Source organism: Lactuca serriola, chromosome 9, assembly GCF_051521515.1.
Source record: "Lactuca serriola cultivar US96UC23 chromosome 9, Lser_US96UC23_V15, whole genome shotgun sequence".
Taxonomy (NCBI): domain Eukaryota; kingdom Viridiplantae; phylum Streptophyta; class Magnoliopsida; order Asterales; family Asteraceae; genus Lactuca; species Lactuca serriola.
Genome location: NC_136416.1, coordinates 22,674,916 through 22,685,364, shown reverse-complemented (window position 1 = coordinate 22,685,364; position 10,449 = coordinate 22,674,916). Strand labels below are relative to the sequence as shown.

General features: G+C 32.4%; 1 protein-coding gene across 1 annotated transcript; it reads right to left on the bottom strand.

Moving 5' to 3' along the window:
- Nucleotides 1–270: 270 nt before the first annotated feature.
- On the bottom strand, nucleotides 271–1,502 carry LOC145074787 (uncharacterized). The gene has a single exon (XM_079021113.1). It carries the CDS (start codon nucleotides 1,434–1,436, stop codon nucleotides 522–524), a length of 915 nt encoding a protein of 304 aa, XP_078877239.1. The 5' UTR covers nucleotides 1,437–1,502; the 3' UTR covers nucleotides 271–521.
- Nucleotides 1,503–10,449: the final 8,947 nt, after the last annotated feature.

The window sequence follows — 10,449 nt, the reverse complement described above, 5'->3', positions numbered from 1 at the left end:
AAACAAGTTTGTTGTAGACGTGGCAATGGACCACGATCGTGCACACTGTCCTATTGATTCATGGTCAGGCAATGTCGTGGTAATTGGTGGTGGGGAGAACGGTGGACCACAATCAAAGAGAGTTGAGGGATTGGGTCCATTGGTCGTAGATCCACCCCCACCCCTACCCCTACCCCTACAGACCACTAATGCATCCTTAGGTTCCGATTTATTTATTTATTTTTAATTCAAAAAGTGAATATGAAAAGTTGAAAGAGAAGACTAAACACATCGACAAATAGACCGTTCTTTACAATGTTGTGATAGCCAATCTACAGACAAAATTTACTAAATCCAAAGAATATTTACAAAAATCAGCTCTATGAATGAAAACAGAAAATAAATAGAAAAAGAAAAAGGAAAAAAGAAAACGAACATAAAAACCTCCGATCGTATCTTTGACTGTTTCCATCACGCAGAAATTCCGATATGAACAATCCACGTCAGCTTACCAAACTTCAACTGTGGGCCCACCAGTTAACCTATAGTCCACGGCGTCCTGAATCCAACGAATGACGCGCAGCCACCTCTTCTTCATCATCGGAACCTCCCCACGACGCCGATCTCCGCCCTGACGCAAACCGCATCATGCCTCCTAAAGCAGGCGGTGCAGAAGGCGTCTCCGGTTCGCTGTTAACGGGCTTCACAGTCACGTAAATCTTCCTTGAAACGGAATTTTCTGCAGGTTCAATGACTTTTTCTGAGGATTTACCGTTTTTCTTCCTGCGGTGACCTTCAGAACGGAATAACGACGTTATACGAGACATAAAGCCAGCTTTGTGTGATCTACTTGTTCCTGATCGTTGACTAGCAGACTTCTCCGGTTGATTCGCTTGTGCTGATGACTTCCTACGGCTGCGGCACCTCCTCGATCTAACTCTCCCAATACACGAAACCTTCGGCGAAGACGGCTCCGTCACCAGAACCGTCGTCAGAGCCTTTCCGACGGAATTCGACCGCTTCGGAAATAGCCGTATGTTAGCCGGCTTACACTGCCTACGCTTGGATTCAACGTAAGTCATCTTCTGCGTCTTCGGTAATCCAATAATCGCAGGTTTTGATTTCAAGGTCATTGAATATCTCTGCGAGTTCGAATTCGAGTGGCTAGGGTTCACATTCGGATTCAAATTCATTGAATTCGAGTTTCCTTTAGTAGATTCCTTCCGTTCTAAAAAAGCATTCCGATCAAACCAGTCGAATTCGGCGTCCTTCGATAGCCAGAACGATTCCGGCGGAAAATCCGGCGTAACTTCAACTACCGTGCTGTGTGGAATATCCAGATCTTCCGGCGCGTATCCACGTCCATCCGCTAACGTCTCGCAAGCAATCTTCCGATCGCCACCACCATCTCCACCACCGCAGACCAAAACAAGTGATTCTGAATCAGCCTGTTGCATTCTAGGGAAGCAAAATCCAATATATAAATTCTGTTTGTTTGTTTGAGTAATGAGTATGAAAATAAAGAAAATGAAAGCAAGGGTTTTATACGAGATGAGATATTCTTTTTAATTTTTAAATTATTTTCTCTTTTCTCCGAGCGTGACTTTTGCGTGTCTACACTTCTTTTCTCTAGAAGTTTAGATATCGCTCCCACCGTGTCACAACTCACAATAGTTGTATGTAATTGGCATTATACTTTATTACAAAGTATTTTATTTATTTATATAAACTATTAAACAAAGTGCAATAAATACTGAGTTTTAGAACTGAACCAAAAAAAAAATGTTATATTATGTGAGCATTAAAATAAAAGAAATTCTGTTTTTGATTGAAGTAATAAATTATAACTATTGAAGTAATGAAGTGTGTTCCTCGTTGTCTCCGAGTGTTTCTAAGTAAGAGTTTATGTCATCTTATCTAGATATATTATATTTCTAAAACTGAATCTTGGTTTACTCGTTTCCTCATTCCTTAGCAGCCACCATCTACATAACAATATTAAATTAGAACTATGATTAAAGTACTGGATTCGGTTGTTGGATATACTCCATTTATTGTTATTTATTTAGAAAAATATTTATTTGCTTAGTCTATGTATTTAATGGCATAAAAGAACCGACAAGAGTTTAATTGGATGGTTAAGTTCATATTCACTACAAAGTATAAATAATAAATCTAGCACCCGAAATAGCGAAATCACAAGCTTTTAATGTTATAATAATAATTTTTATCGTCTTATTTTCACAAGAAGCGTGAAGACTAATTGTTTGCTTAATTTCCGTTGGAAGTTCCAGAAGTGTTGTTTGATGTTATGGCAGGAAGATTCAAGAACAAATATATAAGGCAAATAAGTTTTACTATTCAAAGCTTACTATTTGTTGGTATTAGGCTAATGGGTTTGTTTTATAATGGAGTTTTGACTTAACTATATATATTAAATTAGATTTGAAATTTGAACCACGAACTGTAAATTCGTAGATCCATTAACTAGAGTTATATTGGCCATCCTACAAATTGTCCAACTATGTGTATACCACTCCTTCAAACAATGACACGGGTTAGGACTTCTAGCCCAACAGTATTAGGTGTTGTCCTCCTTCTTTGAGATTGAGGATTCAAGTCTCGTCGAAGACATAAGTGAATTTAGAAGTAGTTTAGGATTATATTGTATTTGCCGTTCAAAAAAAAATCTTTGAAATAAATGCAATAATTTGAAACATATTTCTACAACGGTTAAAATCTGAAAGGATTTGAAACGATGGTCTTTAAGTTGTTGTAAGTTCCCAATTACTCCATTGATCTTTTATTGAATAAGGGTACCAAATATATACAATTTTTAGTAATAAGGAAAATAGTATCTATAGGCTCGGAATTGGTCAAAAAGATGACATGGAAGTTCTTTAGTGAAAATGTTTGCATAATGGTATTCACCGAAGACATGATAGACATGCCAATGAAGTCCAGTTCAATTGGACACGGTCACACTTCAGTTTTCCCCTTCTAGTAGTTTCTAAGGGAATGATGTCGAGTTCTATTCGTATCCAAGAATTGTGAAGCTCCTTAATGGGAAACTAGGTTGTTTAGGATGTTGTTATCTTTTCGGGGAGGGATCGAACCCAAGTTCATTGGATGTTATGGCATACTGGCCTATCATATGTCACTGCCCGCTGTACCAAACCGTCGTTCAAAAAAAACATGAAAGACACATGTCACTCCCATATGAACTTTTTGACGAATGAAAAGGACATCAATTTATATGTGTTTTGTTCATTGGTGCTTAACCAAATTTTTAATGTGACAAGTGATTAAGATATCGTCACATTAAACTATAGTAGTATGTCGAACATGAACATGAAGCTCAAGAAGTAAGTTATTGATCCAACTAGTTTCTCATACTAAGGGGGTGTTTGGTTTATCTTTTGAGAGACCAAAAGTCTTTTTAGGAAAAGATAAAAGATAAAAGATGTTTGGTAAAAACATTTTAAAAGCTACTTTTGGATTTTGGATATAAGGAAAACTGACTTTTTGGAAAAGTCAGAAAAACCTGACTTTTTGCAACTTTTCCTAAAATGACTTTTGCCTCTCAAAAAGATAACTTAAACACCCCTTAAGGCTAGAAACACCAGAATTTTTATACTTGAATTGAAACACCTCAGTTTTAATAGTACACTCATTTTTTTTTCAAAACAATATTTACATAAAGATGTACTTTCATATTAGTAAAAAGATATCCAAGTACAAATAAACATGCCATAATACACCCAAACTATAACGCTGGAGGGAATGGTGCAACTGAAACCGTACTCCCTCTTATGCCACATAGATGCCAACTCATTTTTTCTCATTTCATCAATTTGATGCCACAGTAAGTGAGTGGGAGAATGGTTAGGAGAGAGAAAAGAAAAATGAAAAGAAAGAAAATAATTGGTTGAGAGTTGAGAGAGAAATCAAATAAAGGAGGAGAATGGGGAATGCGGTAGTATTTGGGTGAAAAAAGAGAATGTATGGTAGAAACCTCTGTGAAGGGATGGTGTTTTGGGTGATGATGTGGCGGAACCGCGGTTGAAACCGCGTCCACTCCCTCTAGTCTGAATGGCATCGTTCGGGTGTTACTGCTCCAAAACAACAAAGTCTACATAAAATATCTTCTTAAAGTCCCTAGCTACTTTCTTGTCCTTATTGCTTGTACCTATACATGTAATTGGAATCATAGAAGCATATGTAAGCTAAAAACCTTAGCGAATTGTCTAGTTATGTTGTAATACGCTTTTTTTTATCATTCAATTTGTCAAGATTCGTGTATTTAAGTAAGTTATTAATAAGTTTTGTTTTGGTTTGTAGATGAACAACTTGCACAAAATCTTCACTTTATGGCATGATTCATTCCCTGCTAATTGATAACTAATTTTATATTTTGTATTTTAGATGTCACAATAATATCAAATTCTTTGTCTTACACTAAATGTTTATTAATACTTAGTTACTTACATTAAAAAACTTTAATGACTGTATATAGAAAGAGTTAAATTATGTAAGAATGTTGATTTTTAATATCTATATATCTATTATAATAAAGTTCAAAATAATTAAACCTCGTTTATTTAAAATTTTCACTACAATTTAAAGTTTCATAATTTATATGTATCTATGATTTCAAATTTAAAATAACTAATCATTATAATTCAGTAGTTTTTTTTTTTTTTTTTTTTAACTTATGGGTATTAGTTGGAGTTGGTAATGACTTTTTGTTTTCCATTAGTTTATAAATATTTTAGTTATATCAATAGTATATAATTAAGTTTTGTGCACAAAAAAAATCATGTGTTTGAAAATATCTTTTATTCAAATATAAAGAGTTGCAAAAACGAGTTTTGTCGTATCAATTGTTATTGCAACGTAGATTTTTTTAGATAATAGTGTTTCTATATATTAAATGTATATTGGTTTATATATATATATATATATATATATATATATATATATATATATATATATATATATTTTTGTACAATTTATAAGTGTTTAATAAATTTTTTGGTACAAATGTAATAGTAGATGTAGTAGTGTTTTATGTTATTAAAAGTTGTAGTATTTTTTTCATAGTATTTGTTAATCGTTATATATAGAAATCCACATACATTTTATATACAATTTACATAAGTTAAAACAGTCTTTAAAATCATCAACTAATGGTCAACATAACTAATTATTTAACTATTGTTTTTAATAAAAATATAAATTAACTATAGATTTGCGTTGCTATTAACACTGGGTTTTCATGTATAAATATTTGATCATAATTTGTTAAAAATTATTATTTTATCTATATAATTATACTATCACGCAACACGAAGAATTCACCTAGTTTTTACTATAACTCACCATGGATTACGATGATGGCAAAACTGGTTATGAGTAATCTAAGCATATAGGTGTCAAAGCTAGACAAAAGGTTCTACACTTAATATGTAGTAACTCAAGTTTCAGCACCAAAGAATTTTAAGTTATGTTTGTTTTTGAAGAAGTAAAATATTGGGTAAATTACACCAATCATCCCTCGTGCACATGTCAGAAAGCGTGTTTAGTCCCTATTTTAAAAAATTAATTTGGACCGTCCATTGTTTGTTTAAAACTTGCACACTTCATCCCTTTGGATATAAAAAGACCATTTTACCCTTAATAATTTCTTTATTAATTTTCTTTTATTTATTTATCATTTTTAAATTAAAGAAAAAGAAAATAAAAAAACTTCCCACTAACCCACCCCTCTCGTTTCCCTTTCCCTTGTTTGCCTTCGTCCCCAACTCCCTTAAAACAAAAATGGCGGACTACTCTACATCTCTCTGCTCCGACGTCGATTCTCCTCCGTCTCTCACTACTTTTCCGGCGAGAGAAGTTGATAAAGATGAGGTCTTGGTAAACGATTAAAGACATGGAAAATTGGAGTCACTTGTTGAGATCTAAAATCCCAAAATCTTTTGCTATACGACGATTGAAATCTGAAAATCTCTGATTTTAGACCGTCGACGGATTCACAAAAGGACAGAACTTTTGCACCGGTAATCGTTCGCCGGAAAGGCTACGACTGATCGAAGGCGGACAGCATGGAACTTTGGCGTCACTGCGTGTGGAATTTCGTCGTTTACACTCCCTAATTGAACTTTCGCACCAAAAATCTAAAAATCTCTGATTTCAAACCTTAACTTCACCAGACAACACAACTTCATCCATATCTGAAACCAATGCTTTGTTTTCCAAAATCGCATAAGATTCAGATGAGCAAAACACAACTTATGATTTTTGCATTAGGGATTTTGGTTTTGGATTTGAGTTTGAATTTGCAGGTTTGATTTTGGGTTTACATTTGAATTTGAGGTTTGATTTTGGTTTTGGGTTTGAGTCGTAGATTGGATTTATGTTTCGCATTTGAGTAGCAGCTTCGAGTTTATGGACATAGATGGTGACTAGAGCTGCTACCAGAGACTAAGACTATGGACGGAGATGATGACCGGAGGTGGTGTCGGGAACCGGATTTATGAACGATGATGGTGATTGGGATCTTGAAGAACATTAAATGAATTGGAAAGGAAATAAAGAGATGAAATGAGTCATAATATTTATCTTTTTTTAATTAAAAATAATAAGAACATTAAATTAATTGGAAAAGAAATACCAAAAGGGCATAATAGTCATTTCATGTATTGTAAGGGATGAAGGGTGCAAAATTAAATTAATGAGGGATGAATCGTGCAAGTTTTAACCAAACAAGGGACGATCCGAGTTAATTTTTAAAAATAGGGATTAAACACGGTTTTTGGCATGTGCATGAGGGACGATAAATATAATTTACCCTAAAATATTTTTGGTTACTGAGTATGGACAATATATGTTCATATATTGGCACCCGTTTAAGCCCTTTAATGAAAAATATATTGTAATTATATGATTTAACTCTTGATATTCTGTCAAATACATAAAATGTGGTAATGTTACCATATTTAATTACCATGTTACCATAGTTAATTAAACCATCAATATATGATAACGAGTGTTCTACATGGGATGTTTCTAATGAGTTCGTATATATGATAAAAAGTCAAGTAACTTAGATGAAACAAATAAAAATTTATGTTATAATTATTAAATTTGGATATATACTAAAGAATATGTTATTACATTCATACGAGAAGACTTCAAACCATCATATTCACAAACAAAAATCCAACACCAATTACATGTGTCATGACGTCAAACATAATTCCAATGTCAAACGTCAAACACCAAATAAGCCACGTAATCATTTTCTCTCTTTAAGTTATTAACTAGTTTGTAAATATATGTTATTAAATTGTATTAGAGTTGCATAAACATAACTTAATTCAATTACAAAATGTACTAAAAATATATAATAACAAATAATATGAAAATCATCAGAAAGGATAATGTTTTTAGAAAATAGAGCAATATGTAATTTAATAAAAATATCTAAATAGCTTTTAACAAAGTATAAAATTAAGAATTTGTGGGAGAGAAATAAGGACAAGTGAAAACCATGTGCGACTAATTTGTGTCGCTTTACGTACTTAGTCAAACAGGAAGCTTTTTGGTGGTGGACCGGGGTCAGCAATGGGCGGCTCGGAATATCACTCAAGGTAATTGCTTGGTTTTCTAGATTCATATATCTCTTATTTTGCACATGTTTAGCCATCAATGTGTGCAAAAATGGATAATGAAATCCAAGACTTGGATCGAAACCAAAACAAAGCATACTAAGACGTAACAAAGTCTTTCATGTATAGATAGGAAAATGATAAAAAGTGGGTGGATAATATCCAATTTGGCTATATTTTTTTGTTTTTGTTTTCGTTGCAAGTCTATGAAATAGGGGTTCTTGCCTTTTTGGTTATATACATGAATTATTAGATTATTAATTTAACTATTATTTAGTCAATTATAATTTTAGGCTCCTTTTTGCCAAGTTTTTGATAATCCTATATAAAATAACAAAATGTCCCTATCCACACCCATTTGCATCACTAAAACTTAAAACATAACAAATTGCATGGAAAATAGATGAATATTGAAGCAATACCATAAATAGGCTCAAAATCTGATGGGTTGATATAGCATAACCATAATTGCCATCAATCTTCTAGACATAAAGAGAGGAAATCATGTCCTTTTCGTATATAAACCATGATAATAGAAAATACCCTCATCACGGTTCAACAAAATCAGCAACCCAAAATACAAAGAAAATTCAAAATTAACATCTTAACGATAATCAATACAGAACTCATAGTTTATCATCAAAAGATAACATACACATTCAAGAAATCAACAAATAATCAACGAAAACCATATAGTAGGTTGGAATGGAGACGACAGATTTCAGAAAGAGGGTTGGATGGATGGCAACGTTCAAGGATGAAATGCAGATTGACATGAGATGCGGGAGATGATGCCCTTAACGATGACAGAAGACTTAAATGATGCGTGAAGGATTCAAGCAATTTAGAAAGAGGGACAATATGGTCCATTTAATATTTTTTAATTATAATGATTTTATAATGTTAAAAAAATATTTAAAAAAAAAAAAAAGAATCAGGCAAATAAATACATTATTTAGAGATTAATCTAATTTAATCAACTAAAATAAAATTTGAAAAATCAATTGTTTTACACAAAATCAGTGACCTTTTTATGATCAATAAATTGATCGCTACTTGGATAAAATAATGACTTTCATTGTTGGATATTATCACTTGAAACAAGTTGACTATTTATCTATGTTTTACTAACAGAACATTTCAGCATGGAAATTGTCTAAGTGTTGAAAGAACCGAGCTATCATCCACTACCTTGCAGAGCACCCTTGTGCACCTGGTTCAAGCTTAACCACCTTTCGTTATGCATGGCAAGTTAAGGTGTCCTATTTATTTTGTTGGATTCCACACCCAACAATTTCTTTTCTAATTAGATTTGTAAACTAAAAAATGTTTATTTGAATCATTTAGTAAGTGTGATATCATGTCATCATATGCATAAATATGAGTTTAGTGACTTAATTAAAAAAAATGAATGCTTACACACACACTCATTGAGCTGCTCCTAGATCTTATACATTTTGTCTATAAGTGAGACTTGAACCATCTTTGGTTGAAGGATAGCATTCGCAACTTCTGATACTGCCAGGGGCCCACTTTTAGATGACTTGCATTATACAAACATTACGGTGTAGAATGAGAACAATATTTACATTTTATGCACATACGAGGATGAGTATTAACGTTTTGTTAAAACTAGGAATGAGGATTAACATTTATTAAAAGTATGAATGAGGATTAACGTTTTATGCACATACAATCTTGTCCCATTATGTTCCATCTTTTGGACGACACAAAATTTACACATTTTATTTCTTGTTTGTCTTGGTCTAGTGCATGGAATATAATGCCCTACACATATGGACCTTCGGGGCGTTCACCATAACTTAAAACCCATTGAACAAAGGAAAGTTTGCATTGTTCATATTACATTACAAAATCCAAAGGGTTGCCAAAAACAAGAAAAAAAAATTGACTTCAAAAACTCACCCACTTAGAAAAATATCAAATTAACTTGAGGCTAGTTTACTTTTATCATCATTGTACATGACACATTATATTAGAACAACCATATTAATTGAAATAATTAAGGTAAAACCTTGTATATACAAAACTCAAGATTTTTAACCATAACACTGATTTTTACTTTTAAGTAGAAAAACCAGTCTACTTTCCACTTAGCAAAATTTGGATCAAATTCAAATATTCATGTTTTTAAAATACAAAGTTGTATTTGGGATTTTTCTAAGTTGTTGATTGTTATAATCCAAACCAGCATTTATAATAGTTAAAGAAGATATGATGGTTGACATTAAAAGACATTTTTCCATCATGAAGCACACTACACTTATATTTTATAGTTTACTTTAATTAGATTTGAACTGATTAAGGACTAAGGATTGAAGTCATAATAGTTAACTTCGAGTGTTCGAGTAAACTTATTTTATTATGATTTTCTAATTATTTAAGGTTAAAATATTAAAATTTGAATCATCAAATAATGTTAGCCTTATTAAACTATTCCTAGCTTTATGTACATGGAATCTTGATTTTGAGTCTTCAAGTGACAATGATCATTTTGAGATAACACGTCCAAACACCCACTACAAAACAAACTTTGTTTTTGCATTGTTTAGACACCTTCAAATGCTAAATTAGTAATTGTAAGTTGTGACAAGCAAAGATGTCAAATGTTTTGGTCCTAAATTATCACTTATGTATCAATAGAAAGGTAAATTACACCATTCATCTTTCAGAAATATGCTAAAACGCATATATAATTTTTATTTTCAAAAACTAACTTTTGTGTGTTTGTTTTTTCTTCCACACTGAATTAGGGGTTGTTTGTTTTTTTTTTTTGTGA